At 41.2% G+C, this 27,023-nt stretch overlaps 1 protein-coding gene across 1 annotated transcript in view; it reads left to right on the top strand.

Moving 5' to 3' along the window:
• The first annotated feature begins 14,709 nt into the window (after positions 1-14,709).
• Positions 14,710-27,023, top strand: part of FBLN1 (fibulin 1) — a 66,263-nt gene continuing 53,949 nt past the window's right edge. Inside the window, exons 1-4 of the mRNA XM_086461097.1 lie at positions 14,710-14,781; positions 15,487-15,493; positions 16,112-16,211; positions 23,828-23,963. Of these exons, the coding sequence (XP_086317223.1) occupies positions 14,710-14,781; positions 15,487-15,493; positions 16,112-16,211; positions 23,828-23,963 (315 nt within the window). The remainder of the gene's footprint in view (positions 14,782-15,486; positions 15,494-16,111; positions 16,212-23,827; positions 23,964-27,023) is intronic.

The following is a 27,023-nucleotide window of genomic DNA, read 5'->3' as shown; positions in this document are numbered from 1 at the left end:
CCTAATTTGGGTTGAAATTCTCATCCTGACTTTTTAAGAAGAGGGGGAGGCAAGGAGGGATTGGTGTTTTTTTTTGCAATGAATTTAATGGAAAGGTTCTAGAATATCTCTCCTTTTTATTGACAAAAGTTGTGTTGGAATAGAATCCACAGAAAGACAAGGAACGGGGGTTGAAAATCCCCCTTCCAGAGGTTAAATCTTTCCTTCTCTGCTAGGTGGTTTCTTTTGTTTTGGTTTGCTTTGCTTTTGTTTGTGGCTTTCTCCTGCTTGGCACCGAGAGAAGTCGCTGCATTTCTCCTTCACAGAATCAGTCACGCCGGCCCTAGGTTCACGCTGAGTATCTGTAAAGTTTTCCGAGCTAAAGGGAGTCACTTTTACAGCGTGTGTGGGGGTGGCGGGGAGAGAGGTAGGGGTATCGGCAGCAACAGGGGCTCTGCCTCCGAGCTGCGGTGGGGGCTCTGTTCTGCTAAGCACTTACGGGCTGTATAATTAACCGGGTAGGCAGTGAATTAAATCTTTGTAAAGCCCACTGAGTGGGGGGTTCCTGCAAGCTCTTTTCCAACCGGTCTCAGGCGGCTGGGATAACATCAGGAACAGCAGCAGCAGCAAGCAAAAAGGGGGGAGCCCACTGGACGCTGCAGGAGAGCCAAGCTCCCGCTCGGTGCGAGTGCTCCCGCCGGCGGGGAGCTGCGGGCGGCCGATGGACAAGCTCCGCGGGGCCCGGCCGCTGCGGCTGCTCTTCCTCCTGGCGCTGGTGCCTTCGCTCCGGGGCCAAGGTAAGTGCGGGGAGCGGCGCCGAGCCGAGCCCAGCCGCGCCGAGCTCTGCGCCCCCCCCTCCGCCGCCGCCGCCGGCGCCCCAGCGCCCGCGGGCCCGGCTCTGCCCCCCGGGACGGGACGCGCGGGGTCCTGGGCGTCCCGGCGGGCTGCGGGTCGCCGGTGCAACCCCGCCCGGCCGGCAGACTGCAGGCGGCGGGGCGCCTCGCCGCCCCCCCGGGCTGGCTGCCCCGGCCCTACCCGCTCCCTCGCTCCGGGGCCGGAGGGCGCGGGCGGCCGCGCTCCGGGCGAGCGGTGTCCCGCGGCTGCGGGCCCACGGGGGATGGGGCAGCGAGGCGGCCGGGCTCCCCCTGGTGCGTGTCCCCCCGCCTTCCCCGTACCCCTGGACGTCCCGGGCAGGCTTTAAAGCGCCGCTGCCACGTTCAAGTAAGCAGAAAGGCGTGGCGTGCACCGGCTCCGCCGCTGCCACCGCCGGCGGCTCCCGCTCGTCCCCGGGGCCGTCGCCACCCGAGCAGGTTAGCCCTGCTCCGGAGGGTCGATACCGGGCTCCGCCGGGATGGACTTTGCCGCTGGGAGTTGGTGAGTCGGGCCGTGGCGGGGCCGGGCTGCGCTGTCCGCCCGGCGGCACCCCCGAGGCTCTTGGCGGCGGGGCCGGCCGGGCCCCCGGGGGGCGGCGGCTCCGGGGCTTTTGCAGCCCGGTGTCCCGGGAATTGGGGCATGGCCGGGCGGTTGGCGCTGCCGCCCGCCGCACCGTGCCCCTGTGCAAGGAAAGGCGCCCTTGGTGGTGGGCGTCGGGGTGAATTGCGCACAGTGAAGGTGGTGCGTCCCGGAACCGGTGGTCAGGAGAAGGGTCGGGTCTGGTCTGCTGGGGACAGAGGTACACCCCGCAAACAATGTGAAATAGGAGCAACAGTTACTTGAAATCCCAGTAGAGCAGGAGGAATAGTGAAGCAAAGGATGCAGGTTTTTTTTTTGAAGATAAAATGCGAAACATCTGCACATGATGTTGTGTGATGGGGTTGCTTTTGAAAGCGGGGATCGGGATCTAGGCCATGGCCCCCCTTCCATACTGTGCACTTTTTTTCTGTTCTCTTAATACTGTACCAAACGGGGATATTCACTTGATTCAATTCAGCATAGCGATCCACTGCAAATGTAACTGATCAGATACGACAAAGAAACTACTTTTCAAATGGTGCTAATGAATTTGTCACAGCTAACAGGTAAGTGACTTTTTCTATTAGAGTAACCCCAAGGGGGCTGTTCAGAGTTGAGGCTTGATTATGCTGTACTCCAGGCAAACATTTAGAAACATATGGTCCTTGGCCTAGGCCTAACAATGGCAGACAAAAGCCAGTGAAGTAAATTATTTGTTACTATTGCAGTATTTTGCCTCTTAGATTTTCATATAGTAGAGTGCTTGTCACAGATATCCTTTAAAGTATTTGCTTTTGATAGAGATGTTAGCCACTCCTTTTAAAGGAGGAGGGACAGAATAAAGACGGTTAGAAAAGCAACATTTAGTGACAGAATTCCAAGATAGCTCCTGCTTTCTTTCAAACAACAGAATACATGAGCAAAACTGTGGCTCTGAGGTATCACAGTGGATGGACATAGTAATTTTAAGCATTCAATGTTACTGTAAACCACCAAAGAATTTCATTTTGAGGTCTCTGTACATTTAACTGTAATTACCGGACTGCTTTTTAGAAGATTGATAAGTAAATGAGATATGTAAATTCAGGTTTTCAGAGGGGTTTTTTAACACAAAGTACAGCCAGATTTGGAAGTAAATGGTATGTCAGATTTTTATTCTCAGCTAAAAATACATATTCTAATTTCATTGAGAATTTCTGCATCCTTAGAACTTTGAAAACAGTATGCTGGATAAAATTAAATGTCTAAAAGCAGATGAGGATCCTTGCTTAGGACACTATCTCTTGAAGAGTAGACTTTGCTCAGGTGAATTACTAGTAATTAATAATTTAATAATTAGTAGTATTTGTAATTGCCGTAAGATGGATTTTTTCCTGTATTATTTCACACAGCCATCTGTGTTTTACAGGCAAATGAAGTAATTATCTTGTAAGATCATGTTGTTTAAGTGCAGACTCTTTGGGGCAGAGCCTGTGTTCTTCTGTGTGACTAGAATAAGGGGGCAAAGACAAGCTCCTAAGTGCTTTAGTGATACAACTGCCAAGTGACTAGGAGAACATATTTCTGAAATACAGCTTCCTCCTAAGCTTGTTACCATCAGTTTTCTTAACTGGTTTTCCTTACTAATGAATCATCAAATCATCAAATCATCAGTGTCTGTTAATTACAGTTCTCATTCTGAAAAAACAAAAGGGACTGCCTTCAGTGGAACTGCCCAGTGCTTGTGAACATAGATACGCATGTCATTTTTTGCAAGTGTAGGGTTCTCAAAAACCTAATTTTTATAATGCAACTTCGTTTTATTGTAAACATTGCAATTTTTTAAAACACTTTTTTTCCTTACATAAACTACCATCTAGTGAAGAAGATGAATTACTGACATCGTTATGTCCAGCCAGTGTCTGAATAGTTCATCCTCTAGCTGTGTCTTTGGCATGTCTTGGTACTACAGGCACAGACAGTTTAACTCACTAGACATCTGGAAACATGTCTGTTCAGGGTGAGCTTATAGTTTGTAATAAAAAAAAATGTTCCACTGACTTTGTGGAATGAGTTTTATTTTAAGATTATGATTTTTACATGTGCTTTTATAGCAGTAAATTTATAAGTAGTATATGGGTAGAGGTAGGACTTATGAAAGGCTAAATCTGTGCTTTCTTGCCTGCTATCATAGGTAAAATCCCCCCCCCTCCAAATCACATAATACAAAAAAATACAGTTCTAAAATGAGTGCTATCTCTAAATCAGTTTTCAGTTGAGTTTCATTTTAATAGTCCATTTTCGGACATGACACTTTATTGCAATCAGGGGAAGAGCAAGATGTTAAACTCTTGTTTTTCATCTGTGTAATTGGAAGCAGACATGTTAGTGAAATCCAAGATGAAAACCCATGAACTAGCTTATCAAGTTACTGCAGTATATTTATACTGTTCTGTCAGATTTCAGCCATTATCTGATAGCAGGTCAATGCATTTTCAAAAGTTATTTATTTATTGCTGCACTTTAGCCCATTCTGCAAGGTTCATATCAACTTTACATGTGTTTTTAATAAATACTTAAGACCAACTTGTTCTACAATACTTCTATTAAAATTTTCTGAAATGAAAGATGGGTCTTAGCCTTCTGGGACTTGACAGAAACAGGGATACCTGGGACCATGAAAGAATTTAAGTTTGTTTTTATGACTTACGGATAGATCTAAAGAAGTAGGTGGCAAAATCAATTCAGTAAACAGAGAATATGGGTTTAGTAGATGTAGTCAAATACTAGTAGATAATAAAAGGGGGTGAGATGGAGGTCAAGAGAGAGCTGAAATCCAAGTAAAACATCAGGGCACGGGCAAAAATTTTGATGGTGGCATAGAGTGGGTTAGTATGAAAGAGATATGTGAACAAAAGCTTTTGTGAAAAAGGTAGCAAAAAGCAATGGCTGACGGTGACAGGGAGTGAGGAAAATCAGTAAAGTTAAGAAAGAAAATAAGCAGGTCATTTTAGCCAGAATAGGTAAAAGTTTTTGTAAAGCACTCAGGAAATGTCAGCCACATGTAGTTATGTGTAGATTCGATGGAAGGAAGTAGGCCAGGTGTTGAGATTTTAGTAGTTAATTCATCACATATAATTAAACTGGGAGAGCAGATAACATTGCTCCAAGGTAAGACATAGAAGTGGAGGCAGAAGATTGAGAAGACTGCAGAGTGAGAAACAATAGAAAAATTGTCCCCTGAGAAGTCCCTGAAGGAGTTGTCAGGAGCAAAAGGGAAAACGGAGGAAGAGGGCACAAGAAGCAAAAAGACAGAATATAAAGGAGAGAACAGGTCAGTACAGATCAGTGAAGAGCCTTAGAAGAATGTAAAGAATTACTGGTCATAATATTTTGTGACCAAAATTTAGTTTAGAAATGCTTAGAATAACGTCAAGTAAATAATGTCAAATAAGTGGAGAAGAAATAGTCAAAGTAATACCTACAGAGATGATGTACTGGATAATTTACAATGGCAGAGAGTGTGCATACAGTAAGGAAAAAAATGTGACACTAACCTGCCTGTTTATCAGACTTGTGAGGATGATTGTCCTGCTGAAATCATCTCTGGCAAGACACTGGGACAGTCCGGTAAAAGTTGTGTTAAAAGTCTTCTCTGATCAACAGGATGCAACAGTTCTAAAGAAGGATCTCCAGTGCTAATGGTGTTCTGAATACACTGGCACATCTTTGGCTAATGTGGTTAATGAAGCTTCTTGTCTTCACTTTTTTAAACAACACTTTTTTCTCCCAACATTAATGAGTACTTCGTCTCTGCTTTGAACTTAGTATAACCTACTTTAGACTTGAAAGTGTTGAGAAATTGCCCTTTGGATTGCAAGTATGTGCTGTTGGATATTAAGAAGAAACTGAATTTCTAGATTCTCAGGAAATCTCATTCAAATTCTTTTCAGTTTGCAGCCAAGTATCATTATCAATTATTAATTGGTTTGAAGGTAAGTATAATAAGTTCAAAAATGAGGAAAATCTCATGTAGGAGAGAGTTTTAGTAATGTTTTATCCAAAAGGACACCTTCCCTAAAACATTACTGTCTAATTATATGCAAAAACATTCTTTATTTTCTCCCTGCTCTGTAAAATCTGCAGTTCCTTCCATAATTGAACCTTGTCCCATTGTGCTGTAAATTTTATCCCATCTGCTTAGTGTTTCCAGACCATTTTTTAAATATGGCAGTAGTAGATATCAGAATCTTTCATCATTGTCCATCTTTTTTATATTCAGCAATCAACATGCCTACAGAGTAGATGTGTTTCACTTAAGCAGTATACAAAAGCATGGTTATTCTTGCTAATTTTCTAGTCAGATGAAAATAGAGAAATGCCAGTGTGAAAATGTTTTTCCTGTAACCATTTTACATGAGAAATTATAGGAATGCTTAAGCATATATATGTTTGATGCTCTGAGACATGCTGCTCTGTCACATTCTTATATCCTTCCTATGTCAGTTGCTTTAATATATACATATACTTGAACTTGATCCAAGGCTCTTTGAGATCTATCTAAAGACTGTAATTTACTGCAGTACATTTTGGATCACAGCCTTTATACAATTGAACAGGACTAACAATAGATTAGTTGTTACACCTTATATAAATCTTTCTAATCACCCATTTTTTTAAGATTGGAAATGAGAAATCAAGAGAAGATAAAAATTTGTTCTGAAATGAGAAAGAAAACGTGCCACTTCATGCTGTCAAAACCCTGTGAAGTAATTTCATTATTTGCATGATTTTTTCATGCAGGGAGGAGTGAAGGACAAAATTTAGCATGTGCTTGTCAGAAAGATCAGTTGCTGTTCCTCTTCCAATTATGAGTCTTTTTTTGGTTGGCCCACCCATGTCATCTTGGTGAGACTCGTTTTTTTTAGGCAACCGGTGTCCACCGGAGCTACAAATGCACCTTCTTTTTTCATGTTCTTGCGAGTATGTAAAGTCAAGAACGGCCATTACTTATATTAAGCTGTTTACATAATGCTGATTCAGTGGACTCCAGCATTAGGTTTCTGTCAATAGCTTCATGTCTTCTAGAACTCTTCAGAACAGCCTTCAGTATTCTCGTCTTAGTATCTCTCAGACTCCACAGAAGTCCAAAACATGACCTATCCAGAAAGATGGAAAAATTCAAGTTAACTTGTTCATGGAAAAGACGTCCACATGAAGTAGCAGTCTTCAGATACGTAGAAGGTTGTTGAAGTGTGTAAGAGCCTGTGTATAAAAGGTAGTAACGAAAGAATGGATTTAAATGGAGTTTTGGAATGAACAGTGAGGTAATGTATTAGTAAAAATTCTCTGTCATTGGTGACATTGAAGCACAAGAGCACATTGCCTAGAGAGGTTGTGGAATCAGCCTCACTTGTTATCGTTTCAAAACAACTAAACAGAAATCTGCCTAGAACTGACCAAATTTTATCAGTTCTGCCAGAGGATAGTGGGTAGGACAAGATAACCTCTTGAGGGCTCCGACATCCCTATCTTTTGTGGTATTATGATATGCATATAGGTTGCCTTATAGTCTTCCTGCAGTAGGTGGGGTCATCTTTTCTAATTTTTTAGTAGCCAGTTGCCTACTTTTTTGAAAGATTTTTTTATTAGACCTGAGACAAAATAAAAACCCTGTGGTAAAGAACTTACTTTCCCCACTAGAGAAAATAAGGCATGTTGCAACATAGCGTTGCCTCCCTTAGGCCTGTCCTTATTACCAAACACAGCAGCTACCTCATCACCAGCTATTGCCATGAACAATTTTAAGAGCTTCTTTTATAAACTGCAAACAGATGCCTCATAAAAGGAGGTTTGGCCATATCTGAAAAATCCCCCTAATTGTGTGATGGCCACTGCTGGTGCTACCAGAGCCACATTCCCAATAAATGAGTGTTCTCCAGACCTAAGAAAATTTCCAGTAAAATGTTGGCTGTTTTAAAACCAACCACAAAACACACTAGCATACCAGGCATTTCCTTTAGGGTGCTGCTGCTTTAGTTAGTGTGCTAACTCGGTTTCTTCAGTGATTTCAGCTATCTTGAAATAATCACACTCAGCTGAGAATTCATCTGAAGGTAAAGGTTCAAACCCTTTAAGCCTGTCTAGAGAGAATATCGTATTTCTTAGCAACACACGAACTGTGACTGATTGTCTGTCAGTCCATAAAGATTCAATATGACCTTCACACTTGGAAGAGAGAAGCACTATTGTCATAGGCCCTCTTTGAGGGCAAACAGTAGTCAAGAGCAGTACTGGAGAGGGACAGCTGGTGATGAACACAGCCTTGCAGGCTGCAACAGGTACCTTGGAGACTGCCTCCTGGCTTGTGCTGCTGTGGGTATTACAAGAGAGGGCGTCCTGGCTTCAGGTGTCATGCATTTATTACAGAGTTCAAGCTGGTGTATTCTTTAAGGGAACCCGTAAGAACAACCTAGTGGAAGGACTAAGTATAGCTTACTGTCCAAAGGTGACTAATGCCGCAGCTCAGCTGTGTCTCTTCATCTTGCGCCATCAGCGTATTGGCATATTTGATGTACGGTCTTGAGGTAAACAAGAACGTCTCTGCAGAAAAAGAAAAGCTCCTGTTCTCTTTACTTCTTACAAAACGGAGGAGGGGCATCTTCATTCGAACTCCAGTCTGAAAAGATCCAGCAAATACATCATCTCAGGTGGAGAATGGTAATGCTTTCCTGCATTGCTGTATTACTCCCAATTCAAAGCATTTTTTCCAGGGAATCATGAGGCCAGATTTTCTGTTGTATGTCTTTCATAGTTTCAGGTCTTCTTCACCCTTTCCTCTACTCTGTGTGCCTAATCCCTAGGCTTACACACAAGATCAAGATGCAAACAAGGCTGTACTTACCATGTTAGTCTATTACCAGTTGGACCTTTGAAGTCAGCTGGCTTCCCTCTTGTCTAAACACATCTTTGGGTCTATTTGGTGCCTTAAGTGGCCAGCCAGAGTGTATTTGCATTGCCAGAAACAGCATTTCCACAGTTTGTTGTAAGGACAGCCAAAAAATCAAAACTACAAATCCCAGCTGCCAGCACTTGACTGCAGTCCCTGCAACAAAGGCAGCTGACTTGCCACCTGATGTTGGCCAGGTGTCAGTGTTTCAAGAACAACTGGTTTGGTATAGCAGATCAGGCCAAGCCCACTTTGTCTGCCGTGAATGTATAGCACGGTGGAGCCTTGACCAAAGGGATATGCAGTTGCTCTGGTTTTGTGTCAGGAGACTACAGATGTAAAGGGAGGCTGGAAGAAAAGAAGGTGATTCTGAATAATACAGATGGCCAGTCTGTCACTTTGAGGATCAAATTCTGTATGTAGGCTTCGGATTTTTTTTTCAGCTGACAGTTAAATGGATGAGCATCACTAGTGAGAGTTTTCTTGATAGGACAAGAAAGGTTTCATCAGAAAGGTACGCTCTGAAAGTTGAAAGTGTTTTTCTTACTGGAAACCTAAACCAATGCGTGTCTGTTGTAATCATGAATTCCAAAAATTCTGGATGACAGACTGTTACTGAAACGTGTTGGACTAGTGCTGAGCTTTCACAGAGTCCATCTGCTGCCTGTATCTGCATATGCTGAGAAATGATAATCATGTTCTGTTTCTCACATTCCATAGTGCTGAGTTTCTTACAGAGTAAATTGAGTGAAGGGCAAGACCTGCACCACGTTTTACAAACTTAATTAATGTGCTTTCAAGATTGAAACCATCTTAATAAGGAGGTGTGACTTTGACCCCTTGACCTGAATGCACTTCGAAATACATACCCGTCTACAGCTGGCTGTGGGAGCTGGGAAGTTGATGAATTTGACGGTCACATCATTTACTGCACTGAAGAACTGGAAAGCTTTACTAGCACTAGCTTGATAGGCCCACCTAGGCTCAGGTGTAGCTTTGGTTTGATATTATCATCAGATTTATAACTGTTCCATGGATCAGCACTGAGTAATGAACAGCTATCCAATCCTGTATTGTAAATAGGCTTTTCCATCATCATCACCTCTACAGAATAGTTGCTATTCTAGATTGATATTTAAAAAGTCTGTCCCTTTTTGATCTAGCTGGAATGCTACTGCCATGGAAATTATCTGATCCTTTTTACTTCTGCTTATTTTTTTGCACAATTCCCAGAAATAATTCAGGGTTTCTCATTCCAGGAATCATGCTTTTGGGTAACATTCTTAAGCTTATCTTTCTTTTGCAGAAAATATTCACTGTAGCAGCTGAGTAAGCAATTATTACATCATAGAAGTCTAAAGTTATACCGATTTTAACCACATTTCTTGCTTTGAACTCCCACACAGTATGGCAATCCTGTTAAGATTAGCAAACTACCTTTTTTTAAAACAACCATATGGTTGTACACATTTTGTCTGTGTAAGCATAGTTCATAGCTAGCACATGAATGCATCATGTGCACAAAATGTTTGGATTTGCGTGACCTTTAATCACTTCTTATCTGATATGTCTTCTTCATAATAGCACTTGTAAAATTAGAGATTTGAGTTTGTCTCTGTGCTTGGGATTGCCCCTACCCAGGTGCAGGACCTTGTCCTTGGCCTTGTTGAACTCCATAAGGTTTGCATGGGGCCACCTCTCCAACCTGTCAAGGTCCCTCTGGATGGCCACCCATCCCTCCAGCATGTCAACCACACCACACAGGTTGGCGTTGTTGGCAGACTTGCTGAGGGTATACTCAATCCTACTGTCCATCTCACGAACAAAAATGTTAAACAGCGCCAGTCCCCATACTGACCCCTGAGGTACAACACTTGTTACTGGTCTCCGCTCGGACATGGAGCCGTTGACCGTGAGTCTTTGAGTGCAGCCATCCAGTCAATTCCTCATCTGCTGGGTGGTCTATCCATCAAATCCATGTCTCTCCAGTTTAGAGACAAGGATGTCATATGGGACAGTTGTCAGATGCTTTGCACAAGTCCAGGTAGATGATATCAGTTGCTCTTGACTTATCCACCATCACTGTAACCCCATCATAGAAGACCTCCAAATTTGTCAGGCAGGATTTGCCCTTCGTGAAGCCATGTTGGCTGTCACCAGCCACCTCCTTATGTTCCATGTGCCCTAGCATAATTTCCAGGAGGATCCACTCCATGATCTTGCCAGGCAGATAGATGAGACTGACTGGCTTGTAGTTCCCCAGGTCTTCCTTTTTTCCCTTTTTGAAAATGAAGGTTATGTTTCCCCTTTTCCATTCAGCAGGAACTTCACTGGACTGCCACAGCTTCTCATATTTGATGGATAGTGGCTTAGCAACTTCATCTGCCAGTTCCCTCAGGACCTGTGGATGCATCACATCAGGTCCCGTGGACTTGTGCACCTTCAGGTTCCTTAGATGTTCTCAAACTGATCTTCTCCTATAGTGGGTGGTTTCTTCATTCTTCCAGCCCCTGCCTTTGCCTTCTGTGACTTGGGCGGTGTGACTGGAGCAAAGACTGTGGCAAAGAAGTTGCTGAGCACCTCAACCTTCTTTATATCCTGGGTAGCATCAGGACAGGCATCCTCACTGTTACACTAACACAACTCAAATTCTTTTGGATGCCCTGCTGCACACATTTTTTATAGGCGCAAAGTAGTGATAACGCTCAGTTTGATTTTATCCAAAATAGACTTTATCAATTAGTCAATTAGCACGCAAAATTGTTATATGTGAGTTAAAAGGAAGTAAACGTGCTACCATCCTAACAGATCTCTTGTTTATCTTCATATTTTTCTGTCTCCTCATACCAAAAAGCTGAACAATTACTTCACAAACTTACAAAATGGACCAGACAGTGTAGTCCTGCATGTTATAACTTTCCTGTAGGGTTTCTTCCTCCAAATAAAAGGGCATATTTCAGCTGAACATAGACAGTATTATCAGCCTTTCCCAGAAGTGTTTTGACTCTGATGCCTGAGATTTCTCTGGCTGATTTGCATGAGACATGCAAACACTTGGCAAGACAGTTGAAGGGGCACCAGGTTCAGACGAGCAGTGCTGTAATTCCTATTTGATCATCTTTGGCACTCCAGCTCTGAGGGTTGCCGTGAGCCCATCAACTGCAGTAAAAGGCACATGGTCACATTCAGCGAAAACAGAACCATCGCTTTCTGTGCAGTAAGTGATATTCTTTGAGATGTTATAATTGAAAGTAGTTTTTACCATCTGGTTCCTACTAGCCCTTCCTTTCAGATGCCCTGCATTACGACCTTCTAGTTATGAGAAACTGAAGAAAGGCCATGGCCCCCCCATGCTGTTGGTCCCCTGAAGTGGGTGTACAGAGGCACAAATGGCCTCAGTATGAACTGCTTGCCCAAAGATGTCCATCTGGGAGCCACATGAATATGCACATGTACAGTTGAATCCACAGGACTGACAAAATACAGTTATGAGACGATTAGTCTGTCCTGTTTCTAAATACTCATTAACAACCCTTAATGCCAAAATAGAATCGATTCCAGTGCAATTGGGAGATGACACCCGAAGTGTGAGACACACACTTTCTGGGATTTTGAAAGAGTAGAGATTTGTCCACAAATGACCAATTTTAAAAGCAAACTGCAAAGCCAAGCTAGAGAAAATGTTTTTCACTATTTTATTGTTATGTTTTAGAAGAATGGCCTTTAGGGTGGAGTCCTTTTTTTACTGCTTGTTTTTGACTTCCCTCTATTCTCAAGAGATTTTTGGCAGGATCTTTGGAGGATGTGAATTGTGATGTCACCAAAACAATGAGCCTCAACCACAATTCTCCCTCAACAAACTATCTGAAATCCTTCTTTGTCTGGATGCACTCCTACAGATGAGCTTGCTTAGCTCGGCCTCATTTGAATTCTTGAGTTATTTGGTTGGAGTAGAGGTGTGTTGCCAGAGCTGGGAGGGAAGAACTGGTGTCCTGAGCCAGGGATTGTCCTTCTAGGGAGGAACTTGGCCAAAGACCCATTTGTACAAAGCCCTGCAAAAACCTGCAGCCAGCTCTGCACTTCAGTTAAATGTGTATCATTTTTCAACACAGTTAAGATTGATTGCAGACAACAGCACTAAAAATATGGTTATTTGTAACACATTGTATGAAATTTGATGCGTATAATGTTTGTTAGCAATACACTGGCAGACAGAGAGCACCAGACAGGGTCCCTATTCCCAAACAAGAGATCAGACACAAATTCATGTCTTTCACCACAGGCAGATATTTATTTACAAGACTGATTTTTTCTGTAGCATTATAAACTACAATTGGCTTTCAGACACTGGCATGAATTCTGAACACACTGAGGAATTCAAAAGAAATATTGCCTTGACTTCATAATGACAGAATTTTGACCATTATTTTGGGTATGTAAGACTAGAAGGGTGACCTGGGTTACAAAGTACACAGCTCTGTTATAAACTAACCTTTAATGTAATTCTGTTTATGAGTATAATGATTCTCTAGTTAAAAAATGTTTAGTTTACTTGATCCCATAATTCTGATTATTGTTTACTGCTGTAATATTTGTTGACAGGAACCACATCCTTTCACAGGCTTTGCTTATCTGGGCTTACAATGGTCTATTTCTTCCAGTTTCTCTTCATATAATGGGGCTTTGATTCCCTTGGCCATCCTCCTAGCCTTTCTTTACACATTTTCCATTTTGATGTAATCTTTCCTGAAGAGGGATAGCCAGAACTATGCTCAGTACTCCAGAGCTTTGCAGCGTAGAATTGATAACTGCCTTAAGAGTACCTACCTTAAGATGACTGATTCATCCTAAAATTTCATTTACTCTTTCCTTTTTTTTTTGCTTTGAATTGTCAGATTATAATCATTAGTGGGGAATAGAGGTTGTTCCATGCAAACAACTGAGTTACTGGAGGGCGTTATATCTTCTCTATTTGCTTTCAGCTGCTTTTTACTTTCCCACATATAAAGATCTGCCAGTTGAGTTACTTGTGTGAACTCTGTCTGGTGTGTGTCAAAGTAAGTGCGATCACGAACAGGTTAAATAATATTTCTGCCTATTTTGATAACTGCAGCACACTGGGAGGTGGATACATGGACAGATGGAAGGAGGCTGTAACCCCCCTACATCAGGAGTGCCTGGGGAATGATGGCTTTGTAACTGGTATTGGGAGAGCCAGAGGAGACAGGTGCTTGTCCTTACCAGACTGAAGGAAATAATTTGTGAAGATGGATAGCCTTGGACATAATACTGTTGCTTACTGAATTTTGCACCCTTTAGATGTGCTTGGAGCAAAACTAAGAATGAGACAATCATGTGAGGCATTGTATGATCCAGTGGAGAGAAATGATCTGGGAATGACCTGGTGTGCACTCCCTGTTCTGCCACCAGCTTGCTCTGTAATTGGAGCAAGTCATTTCATCCTTCTGTACTTCAGCTTCTCCATCAGAAAGAAGTAAATAAGATTTGCCTTCCTCTGTGCAGTACAGCAACCTACAGATGAAAGGGTCTTATTTATTTTTCGTTAAGTAATCAGTCACAGAATCACGTAGGTTGGAAGAGCCCTCTTGAGATCGTCCAGTGTTTGAACACTCTCACAGTAAAGTGTTTTCTTGTGTTCAGATGGAACTTCATGTGATATAATTTGTGTCAATTGCCTCTTGTGTTGACAGTGGACACTATTGAGAGGAGTCTACCCTTCCTCTTCTTCATCTCCTCCCATCAGATATTTATAAACATCAGTCAGTTCCCCCCTGAGCCTTTTTTTCTCAAGGCTGAACAGTCCCAGCTCTCTCAGTCTCGCCTCATGCAAAAGATACTTCAGCACATAAATCATCTTGGTGGCCCTACACTGCACTCAGTACAGTAAGTCCATATGTTTCTTGAACTGAGGAGCCCAGGACTGGACACAGCATGTCAGATGTGGCTTCCTTAGTGCTGAGCAGAGGGGAAGGATCACCTACCTCGACCTGCTGCCAATGCTTTGTCTAACACAGTCCAAGGTGGTGTTGGCCTTCTTTGCTGCAAAGCGTGTTGTTGGCTTATGAGTAGCTTGGTGTCCACCAGGACACCTAGGTCCTTCTTTGCAGAGCTGTTTTCCAGCTGGTAAGACCTCAGCGTGTACTGATGCATCGGGCTTGTTCCTCCCCAGATGCATGACTTTGCATTTCCTTTTACTGAACTTCATAAGGTTCCTGTCAGCCTGTTTCTCCAGCATGATGAGGTCCCTCTGGATGGCAGCACAACCATCTGGTGCATCAGCCAGTCCTCCCAGATTTGGGTCATCTGTGAACTTGTTGAGGGTGAACTGCATGCCGGTGCCCACCTCACTGCCCACTTACAATGTTATGGGAGGCAGTGTTAAAAGCCTTACTCCTGTCAAGGTAAACAACATCCACTGCTGGCTGCTCATCCACCAAGTTAGCCACCTCATTGTAGAAGGCTACGACGTTAGTTAAGCATGATATCCCCTTCATAAATCCAAGCTGATTTCTCCTGATGACCTTTTTGTCCTTCATGTATTTGGACATTGTTTCCAGGAGGATTTTTCTCTGTCACCTTCCCAGACAGTGAGAAGAGGTTGACCCGTCTGTAGTTTCCCAGATCTTCTCTCTTGTCCTTCTTGAAGACAAGTAGGCATTTGTTCTCTTCCATTCTTCAGGAACTTCTCTTGTTCATCATGACCTGTCAAAGACAAATTGTGAGTAGCCTGGCAATGGCATCAGCCAGCTCCCTCAGCACTCGTGGGTGCAGCCTGTCAGGGGCATTAGTCAAAAAACTTATGGAACAAAGAAAAAACATTAGAAAGCTGTCCCTCCTAATCAGATGGGTTTTTTACACAGATTACGTATTTGTACAAGGAGCTGTTCAGTGTCTGGACTACAAGATAATTAATAGGAAAATGTGACTCATGTTTTATTCCAAGTTCTGATACACCTGCTGTGCAGTGAACTTTTGCACTTGGAATATGAAACACACCTGTAGTGCTTGTCAGTTCAATAACAGTATTTAGTTTTATTAAATTAGAGACTTTTGCAGAAAATCATAGTCTGCACAAATAATTATCTTCAGTATGCTTTTCCCCTTAGTTTCAGGGTTAGTGTAAGTTGGTATCTGTATTAAATTTTCTTTCATGTGTTAAGTGATCAAAATACTGTATACCTTTCTGTCTCTCTGTACAATACTTTTGCATTTACAGACATACTTTTGAGTAAAACAGATTAATTGGATAATAACCTCAGGAAAAAACAGTTCTGCAAGTTAACTTGTAATGAAGTTTATCTGTCTTTCATATCAGACAGTTATTTGAGTTTCCTGTATTCTTCAGGATTTTAAAGGGGTGCTTATTGCTACTGTTTCTTTTGAGATAAAGGAGTGCAATCTGACAGATCCTTTTATTGTGCAAGACTGTCTGAACTGTTTTCTGCTGGAGTGTCAGTCCCTAGGCTGTGCCTTTATGAGGAAGATTAAGGGAAACTGCAGTTTGCTTCACTGAGGAAGGAATACCTCCAGCACTTGGGCTTATTGCAAGGTCCTAACGGGTGCTTCATTTGGTCATGGCTGCCTTTTGAATGGGTGCACTACTCTGTGTGTAGATTAGGAAGGGGAAACCTCTCTTTTGTTTTGTTTCATTTTTTTATCTGGCAGATGCAATACCGTTTACTAAAGTTGCATTAAATATATTGTTGTGTTTTTCTTTTCTTATTTCTGCAGATCTTTCAATGGAAGAATGCTGTGACAAGGGTATTGAATGGGCAAATAAAAACAGAATATGTGCTTCTCTACCATTGATATCCGAGTCCAAAGAATGCAGGTATATAGTTATGTATTATATACTAAACTATAGTTTGTATTTTCACGTAAAACAGTGGGAATGGCAGGTATGGAAGCTGATTTAGAAGATGAAGCACCCAGCTCTTAAATCCAAGTTTTTAAATCCACATCTAGCTTTGGGGAGTACCTAGTGAGCACCTACTTTTCTTCCATTAAGTCCTTTAAATTTTTGCTGTTGGTCTAGTGTAGTCACCCAGCTCTAATCTGTTTGACATGTGCTGTCTCTTAGTCATAAGTTTTTCCACTGTGCTCTACTCACAGGGCTTGGACTCTGCCTACAGTCAGTACATCTCAGTATGGCTCCACTAATGTCAGCAAAGGCTCTTCAGTTTATACTTATTGTGAATCTAGACCAGCAATGGTTCAAATTCTTGGGCAAAAGTTTATCAAGACACACAACAGATCCTGTACATGAATAATCTATGAACTGAATACGTACATATGTATGTATGTGAGACAGGCTTTTAAAACTGTTTCTCCTGCCAGAAAGATGATTGTCCTGCAGTTCTTAGTTGAATTGCTGTGTGTGGGAACTTAAAGATTAAGTCAAAGACATTCCTACTTATGTAAAGTGTCTGACTTCTGTCAAATGTACTTGACCATAGAAAATAGTAACCTTTAGTTAGATTTCTCAATTCTACTGACATTTAATGGGATACTAATTTCTATTATGTAATCTAGCAAATGAAATAATGAATGTAAATGGTAGTTATTTGCATAGTAATATTTTGGTTATACCAAATCTCTTATATGGTTGGGGCATTTTTGTTTTTTTTTCTCTCAGTGATAGTTTGCATTATTTTTGCTGTTAAATGCACTTGTTACATTTAAGTTATGGAGCTAATGGTTTGTGATTGATAGTTTGAGGGGCAGTTTCACAGAGGACACTGTATTTAAAGTGCATTACATTGCTCTCCTCTATCTTTTCAAATGGGTTGCAAAGTGATTTAACCTTGGTAATTGCAGAAGTGTTGGATTGATCTTTATTACGGAAAGAATGTGACTTGCAGGCAAGTCTGTCCATATTTTCTGACTTTTGCGTTTATATTGGCATTGAAAGCAGTCTCTTAGAAGAAGAATTGACAGATAGGACTTAAATCCCAATTTAGGAAATACTTGAAGAGTCAGAAGAGTTATAGACAAAACAGAGGCAGGAAAAACAGGAAACCAAGTTTATTGAACAATCTGAGAGTGAGAATCTTGATGATTTAATGATCATTTGATTAATGTCAGTTGCAATTCTGTTGTATATGTAATTTAGTCTTTTAAAGATGATTGTTTTAGAGAGTCTTTAGCACTTCATAGGAACTGAAAAAAACTTACTAATACTTCATCTAGCTTTTGTGCATAACTGATATATAATTAAGAAAATTATAATGATGTAATGGTTAAGGCAGAAATGGGTGAAGGCAGAAATGGGTAAAGACCTGTATTCTGTGAGAGGTGTGAGCACTTAATTGACAAAAAAAAGTGGATAAATGCAGTTCAGTGCAGTCATGACTGTACAATAATTAAACATAGCTGCCCCTGAAGCTTGGCTTCACTCTAAAAATGGCTAAGTAAAATCGGCACCTTTGCTTTTTTTAATGGCAATATTATTTTACTTCAGTTATGATTGCAAACTGACATATCTGTGAGAGGTACAGAAAAATCGCTTTTTGATGCCGTTTCAGACATAAAAGTAAGGACCAAATTGTACTCCTAATTGCTTGTGTAACTGGAGCCAGAATGAACAGTGAGGGAGCATGATTCCCTTGGCAAGCACGTGAGGGTAATGACACCGATTTTGTACATTTATTCATATTGCACAGAGATGTGAGCAAAACCAGATTTGTTGCGCTTGCTGAAGTCTAGGCAGGTGAGAATATGGCACAAGATGCCTTATTGGTTACAGGTTTTCAAAAGAACTTCTTCCTATTTAGACACCTACATGCAGTAGGAGCTGCTGGGGGACACACACCTATCATTTATGTGGTTGTTTAAATGCCAGCTGGGATCTTTTGACTGCCTACTGTAGCAAATTGTTGGACAGTGTAGATCATCTGACTTTGAGCAATCTCAAAAAACATGGCCTCTCAGGTGTACAAACCCATATTACTTCATGCCAGATGGAGCTGTTTGCCCTGCATATTTCAGCTTGAGTTTGCAAAGTTAGCAGTTGAATGCAAGGGAAAAATTGTGAAGTGAGGAGATTTGATGAAGTTACTGAAGTAAAGATGATCTCGTGCAGTTACTTTGCAAAGACCATGCAACACAGAACAGATTGGATGTGAGTACTTTCCCCAACATGCTTTACCAGAACTTACATGCTGTTTTTCAATCCTCTGCTTAGAATAGTAATAACATAACGGCATCCAGATTCAGTCCTTCCCTCAAAGCAAGCCCTCTGCTGGAGTCTCTTTTGCTTTTCTTTTGTTTGTGTGAGGACAAGCTGCTTTATTGAATTAGAATTGCATCCCCCTTGATCTTTTTCCAAGCATTTAAAGCACATTCATAGTAATCAAAAAGGGTTTCCACGCAAGCGCAGACATTCTCATATCTGCCGTGCATCCTAGAAACAAGCTGACAGTTCTGGGTTTCAGCATCTTTTTAGTTAGGATCCTTCCCCAAAGTCTCTTGTGGTTATTGGAGGACTTGCTATCTGTGTGAGTGTCACTTGCTGAATATGGCACAGTTCAAACTGCAGATGTACTCACTTTCTTGTCCTACACCACAGGTGAACCCCTGTCTGAAGTTCACGTGAATTCATAAGATCTGACTGGCTACTGTTACTCAGTTGCATTTAAGTTGAAACAAGGCTCAGGGCTCAATGTCTAGTCATATCTGCAATCTCTTACTGTAGTTGCTTATCCCACAAGTGAGTATACTTCATTGTATTATCACCTTGGACAATGACAGTACTTTTCTCTGTGTCTTCATGACTCAGTAAATATGAGTGTGGTGTTTTAATGAATAATATCTTTGGCTGTTACAACAGCAGCTTTTTGCCCGTTCATCCATTTTCTTGTGGTTAAACTCACAGGAGCTGGAAACAGCTGCCATTTATTTTTGGAACTTAACCTGCCCAATAAATCTTTTCCTTTCAAAATGAAGGGTTTCCCCTGCCCAGAGCTCTTAGCAAGTGAACTTAATTCCTGGGCCAGAAACAGCATATCTCCATATGAGAATTGCATGCCTTTAGCACTGTGTAACGTCTTTTTGGAGTTACATTGGGAATAACATTATTTATTATTACTGTTGCAAGAATGCATAAAAGAAGACACTGCAGAACACTCTGCTAGGAACTGTGCAAAAACAGAACAAAAAGATGATCAGTGTTCCCAAGCAGAGACAAGTGGCAGCACTTGGATACGTACTCAGATGGGAACACAAGGAAGTAATAAGACAAGAATGTTTGGAGTGATAGGCACCAGATGCTTAACTGCTGATAGATGTTTATTGATTTATGCCATTGTAAGTCTGGAAGAGCCTGAGATTTTGGACATCAAAGTTGTGACAGATTTACGTCTGAAAAAGCTGTTTAAAGTTATTTTTGGAGAAGTTGTCTTTATTAATTGTTATCTCTTCTCTGTAGCCTGCTAAGTGTGCCTCAAAATCACTATGATTTTTTGGCTTCACAGTCAGAGGGATAGAAGAACAGTCTGCTATGTTGTCAGAGTTTTATTGCCACTCATTTAGGATAACTTACTTCACTTTGTGAGTAATGTCAAACTCGGACCTTCTCTGACGCAACATTATAAGTATTGTTTCTCTACATAATATATCAATATAATTTTACCCTTTATCTTCAAGAAAACTTTTATTATGTAGTCTACAAAGTTGTTTACGGATTGCAGGTGATTAATTTTGAGGTTTGTTGAATCAATTATTTTTGTGAGTCCTTTGATAGTTTATAACACGTGATCAAATATATGTATTTTCATTGTTGAGGCACTCTATTATTATCATTTGTCATATTGTGTCACTCATAATACCAGATCTTGCTCTTGCTCTTAATCTTCCTAAGTTTGTTTCTGTTGCATGTTAAACTGCAAACTGAAAGGACTAAGGGTGGAAGATCCAGTTCGTTCTTGCAAAATAATTGTGGAGTGGAATCATTCGCTTTTTAATTTTAAAGTTATTTGTCCAAGACCTTCCACTGTGCATATGAATAGCACTGACATAGTTTGGAGATGGGCTAATAAGTAGAAGGAGAGAAGCAGAGGGCAATGAAATTAAGCTGACAACAAAGACATTGTTTTCAGAGCAAAGTTAAATTTTAATGCTTCTATGGAAAGAAATGAAAGGAAAAATAAGTGATTACAAAATCTATGCTGGTTTAGGAGTGCATCCTCTGGGAAGGAGAATGTGAAAAGATTGCAGAGGTAAATGGGCTTATAGATTTTCAGCTCAAAATTTGTTCCATGAAAATCAGTAACATTGGTTAAATTTTAACAGAAAGTAAAAGTGAGAATATAAAACAAGATTTCTTAACTTAATTTATAATCAAATTACCTGGTAATGAAATAACTTTAATTTTAGATCAGCATCTGCAACAAAGAAGGATTTTTTGTATGTCTGAGCGATTTCTGTTTACTAGTGAGCCATGAATAAAACTCACCTTTCAGAAATGCGTGATTTTACCTGAAATATCCTGAGTGAATGTCAGTTGTGAGGCCTCATGCTCCTAGAGATTTCATGGTTAGTGTTTTAATATTTCAGCCATGTTGTAAATACCTATTTGTTTCAATAAAGTTCTGATGCACTGTTTTAACTGAAAATCAGAATATGTCAGATAAGGAAGAAGTAGCCTTTGGCTTTTTTAATTGTTAAGAGTAATGAAAAAAAAAAAACTAAAGGAAAGTACTCCTCTACTTTCTCTTCTTTTAGACACTAATATTGTAAGCTGTTCGTGGACATGAAGTTAATAATAATGCTACAAAGGAAGAGTTGAAAGGTTTTACACAGAGAGACAAATCTAGATGTCCTGTTAGCCAGTAGAGATAGCTCCTTTACTCTGCTGTGAAGTAGAAAGTGGATATGTATTACATGAGGATCTAAGCCAGGGAGACACACATAACTTAGCAAAGATGGGGAGAGAAACTCTTAATCTTGGAAGTCTTGGAGTCTGAAGAGCTTGTGGTGGTGTGCTCTAGTGACCATCAGCAGGTGGGCTGGTGTGCAAAGGGAAAAGGATGGTCAGCTGGACAGGCTAAGTTTGCAGCTGGAAGACCAGATTTTTCTAGATTTTTTTCTCTGCCATCTTTCCAGGTTTTCTACCTCTGTTATAGCCACACAAGTGTTTACAGTCTCAAGCAATATTTGCTACCAGTGCAACTTCACTGTAGGATTTGGGCAATGAAGTGTGATTTTATTGTTGTTGTTCTGAGAATGAACAAATGGTATTTTAATCTAGTATTCAATTGATGTTTAATTCCTTATTACAGTTGGGGTGGGCCACATGACTTATGAATACAGCTGTGGGAAACATTTTAAGAAACTTTCTTGGTTTGGTTGAAATTGCCAATTTGTTAGAAATTTCAAAGAGACTACTTGTATTTGGAAAAAAAAAAAAAAAAAAAAAAAAAGCCACACTGGAAATCAAACAGATCTACTGAAAGACTGATGTTGTTTGTTTGTTTGTTTGTCTGTGGCTAGCATATCTAGTGCCTCAGCAGGACTTGAAGGGCTAAAGGAGCTGGAAAGTCTCAGCTCCCACACTCTTGGGCTTGAGGTTCAGGTTTTACAGGCTTCCAAAGTCCTGACAGTCAGACCACCCCAGAGCTGGGCAGGGAATGGAAATTCTGCTTCGGAGGGAATTTCAGCAACAAAAAAGCTACATATTCTTCCCAACTGGAACTAAATCAAATATCAAAAACTTCAAATATTCTGCCAAATAAAGTTACTGTCCGGGTCTTAACTTCTTGCTATGACTTTAGAGTCTATTTTAGCATAATTTGTTCATTAACTTATCCTGGCTTTTGTTCCTGTGCATTGAAATCTCATAGCTGTTTTTGTCCAAGTGAGAACTGCGCAGTCAGATCATTACAAAATCCAATAAATAAGAATCTGGAGTCTTCAGGAATGTAGCTTGACAGCCTCGCCTCACCAATATGCATGGAGATGCAGGTTCTGAGCCCAGTAGCCCACATGTCCCCTGCTTTTAGTGGGCTGGCCTGGATGTCCTGGCCTTAGAGCTGAGGGGGTCCCACACGCTGCTTGGGAGCTGAAAGCTCATCCTGTGATCTTCGAGAGCAGGGAAGCTACTCCAGAGGTGATTCATGGGAATCCACTTATCTCAGATGACAGTAGGAGAAGCCTGTAGCTCAGTGGTGCAACTAAATCACCCCTCTTCCTTATACTTTCCAAAATTCCCAACAGTCTAAGCGAAGGATTTTTAAGAATAAAGAATATTGGTTTGCTGAATGTATAGAAGTGTATTTATAGGGTTTTTCTGTGCATTTCTTAATAGAGCTCTAACATATCAGGGCATGCCTTTTAGGTGCCCCTATTGCACTATAAACAGAATTTAGCAGCTTGGATTGCCTTTGGGATAGTTTCCTTACCCTCTAGCAACTCAGTTAACATTATTCTTAGTGAAATTGGGTTATCACGAAACACATGGATATGTTTATATCCTTGTGTGTATAATCTGATTTGTTACTTTAACTTTTTTCTGTTTGACAGTGTCTGTTACAGGAGGTAGCAGTGTAAGAGCTTTAAACTGCAAGCTCCACCCGCAATGCTACCCAACAAAGCAGAGTTACACATAAAAACAGAGTGGAGAGAGGAGGGATATCTCCTTCAATGGGCTTTGCGTTCAAGTGGCAGTAGCAACAGGAGTGGAGGAGTTTAAAGCCTCCTCACACTGATTTTTTTTCTCCACAGGAAAGAGTTTTCAATTTATTCACTGAAACTGAAATAAATAGAATGAATGATTTTATGAGCAATGGGACTAACGAAGCTGAATTTCCTGCAGAATTTTTCCCTGTCTCCTCTCCACATCTTCCTGCCCTGTAATACTCTTCTCTCCCTTATCTTTCTTAGCCTCTTGCGTGCAATACACTCTATTTCTCATGATGACTTTCCTTAGTATCTTCACTTCTCCCCATATCTCCAGTTGTCTCACAGAGCAACAATCTGAGCCTCCCTCAACGTGCCATACCTGCTTGTTTGAGCAAGGGGCAGCAGGTGCGAGGGTAGACTGGCCATGGGATTGCAGACTCACAATGTCGAGGGCCTGACTTCTCCCTTCCATCAGTCAGAGCACCAATTTGGTGCTCGCCATCCTCTCTTCAGCCACCAGCTGTCACAAAACATGCAAGAGTGCAAGTCCTGGAGACCTTGAGCCCTGCAGCAAATGTTGTTGAAGTTATCAGTTTGCTTCAAAAAATTGTTAGGACAGACTGCAAGGTAGACAGGCAGTTAAACTGTGTTAAAATATCACCTAGACATTCTGCATACTCCTAGAGAATATTTTTACTTTGTAACTGAAATATGTGCCCACAGGAGCCTCTTTCCATGAGAGCAGTACAAGTGCTAATCGTCAAAACTTGCGCTATCTGTTTTTGACCTATATATGACATTCTTCTCCCGTTGCTTCCATCTTTTTGTCAGCATGACTCAGGTACAGTGCTGCCGCAGCGAGTTGGAGAAGCAATACTGTTCAGATGGGATTGAATTTGCCAATGTGCGTGAGGAGTGTGACTCGCATATTGGTGAAAATTCCACCTGTGAAGCCGGATACTTCAAGGTGAGACATCAGAGCTACTCTTGTTCATCTTTAAGAAATGGTATTGACTGTCTAGATTGGTATTAAGGGTTGACTGTGAAGGTCACCATACTCAGTTTGATGCACATAAACAGCTTTTTCCCACCTAATACCTTGTGTCTTCGTTAAGGCTGTCCACTTTGTGTGTCTTTGAGAGAAAGGGTTCCTCGTTGAGGGAGTGAAGCAGACTGTCTCGTTACATTTCAGCAGAGGCAGAGGATAGAATGCAAAAGGGTAGAAAGTCTTGAATGGGTAATTGGCTAGGAAACTACTTTTGCACAAAGAGAAGACATCAGTGCTGTAGGAGGGTATGGGTGAGAAACTCAGACATGTTTCAGACTTTAGTTTTTATTAGAGCTTCATGGCCTAAGGTCAAACTTAGTGGTTTTCAGTATTGGTGGTCCAAAGGAAGTTAATCCTTTCAGCAAACTTACAATTGCAGTTTGTGTATGTGTCCTTAGTTAACATGACTATGATTTACAATTGAATGGAGACATCTGTAAGCTTGTGGTAATAGCACTTGGTATTAGAATAAAAATGCCTGTTGTTGGCATCTTTAGTTAATCTGTGCCCTGCCCTTGCCTTTATTACTGTCTCTGTCTTTCATTTCTTGAAAGGGATCATAGTCATACATAGTCGTACCACTCTGCAGAGTGTTTTTGGAAGAATGTTCCACCAGTAAGATCATGACCTTGACCATGACCCAATCATGAAAAGCTCTGGTCTTGTTAAGGATTTCTTTCAGTGATGATGAAAATAGATGAGAGTGATTTTAATTCTTCCCCCTGCACAAAGAAGCTGAATGTTTTAGTTCATTCAGTTAAAAATCTACTATGTAGAAGATGGCAGATAATGTCTGACTCTCAAGTTTCATGTCTCTTCAAAATGCCATCTTGATCATACTCCTGGCAGTAGGATGCTGTTAATTCCAGGACTGTGAAGTAATCCACGTTCTCACTGTGAGCAGAAGAAAGGTAACACATGCTGATGGGCTGGCATTGCTGGGTTGTCACAAAATTGTCTGCATGTGCAGCATGATTTTGTCCCACAGCGGTGTGTCCCCCAGAGGGGCACCTATGTCACCTCTTGACCATGTCCAGGGTATGCCCTGCTCCTGGCATGGAGATTCCTCTGTGCAGCCTTTACTGTTAGGAAGCCTGCCCACCCCAATCTGAATGTGGCATGAAAAAATATTTAGCCCTCTGTGTCAGTACTTCGAAGGGCTATGAGCAGATGAACAAGGGCTGTGATGGTGAGTACTCTACAGATTCAAGTGCTTGCTACCAGAGACAGTTTTATAACAGCAGCACTATGTTAAACACATGCCATGGGACGACTCTAAACCAGAATGCAACTGTTCAAGGAAACCCACTTTCCGATCAATTGACTGATGTTTCCCTATGTGGGCTTGTCAGCATGAGGAAGAAGAGTAAATGTTGTTGTGTTTTTAAAATGGCCAGGTTTCTTTAAAGATGGCAGGTTTTCGTGGTGACAGCTGTATTATTAAACAAAATGGACTGGGCCTTAATCTCTGGCCTGAGAATAAATGGCTCAGCACAGCTTATGTCACGTAACTGATGTCTTTCTCGTGCAAAGCACAGTGTATGAGGGCTGTTGGGAATGCTCACTGGCCTGTGCTAACCCCAAAATATGCTTCAGCATTGTCTGAGAAGATGTTAGTTGCCATTAGAGCTTGCTAATATTTAAACATTACAGATTATTGTGGGACGATGTCTGAGCCCATATTCTATCCCTGTTTAATTTACTGATATAAACACAGTCAGTGTTACTTAACCTTTGTGAGCCGTGTTCTGAGCACCCCCCTCCCCAATAGGAATATCCTACACTTAATAAGTATAGTGAGGTAGCTGTAGGAGTATCTTTGTAGATAATCTCTTTGATCCATGATGGACATAGATAATTTATGATCTAATATCAGTGGAAAATTAATAATTTCTTTTGTTGAATATGTTTTAAATCTGATGACCTTGAGACATACAATGTATCTGTGCCCTGCTGTGGTAAACAAACTTTTACATTCACACTAAGCCCATCTCATGTGGGCTTGAATCTCATTTTCTTTGAGTCAGTCCGTTTTTATTTAGCTTAGGTCGCATAGGAAATCTTTTGGATCTTCATTGTCTCTTTCAAGGAAGCAGGCACAGTGATTTAGTAACTCAATTAGTAGGATTAATCACAGCACTTTGCAGCAAATGAGGCAGTGAGAGACCTCTTGTGGACAGATACACAAAAGCAATGTGAATACATTGCTCATCCTTCCAGAACTGGTAACTGAAGTGGTGACATAAAGAATAAAGAACCAGTACAAGATTTAACTAATTAAGGGAGCTTATTGATGAAAGCAATTTCAGGTGCTTCCTAGTCACACAGAAAATAAATCTTCAAGCTTCTCACATGTAACTCTTTATTCCTTTATTCCTTCCATCTTTATTACTTTCTGTGAGAAAGCAAGGTATAAAAGCAGTCAAGGGATCATAGGACTTCAAGTAGGACACAGCTTTCTATCCAAACACAAAGATCAAGGTATGGGCTTTTGCTAATAACAGGGGAGAGGCAAAGGAAAAAATGAGATTATTGTCGGGATCACTGAAGAAGCAAAGGCTTACAGGCAGTGAAAGTGTGTAATAACAACTCAATCGTTAGGTTGTACCATCCATGAATGCAGCGATGGTTCTAGCAAATGGGTGAATGGTCATTGCAACATGCCTCCGGGAAGCTGGCAACCTTTGGGAAATGGCTGCAAGCACATCAAGGACTGAACTAATATGGAGTCTAGACTGCACTCGAGACTAAAGGATTGAAGTCTTTCAGAATAGACTAACAACCCTGAAAAAGTAAGTGTGAAAATGGAAATTTTAAGGTTAATCTTACCAGAATAGTGATAGTTATAATGACATACTGCTTTGTGTCTCAGAATGCCAGAGCGCTCTGTGAACATGAGTTAAACTAGCCTTACTGCTGCTATATTATTACCATTCCACAGTGGGAGAACTGAAAGAAAAAGTGACTTTCTAAGTTCAT

Source organism: Leptosomus discolor, chromosome 1 (assembly GCF_034619465.1).
Source record: "Leptosomus discolor isolate bLepDis1 chromosome 1, bLepDis1.hap2, whole genome shotgun sequence".
NCBI lineage: Eukaryota > Metazoa > Chordata > Aves > Leptosomiformes > Leptosomidae > Leptosomus > Leptosomus discolor.
This window is presented reverse-complemented; position numbering and strand designations above follow the sequence as displayed.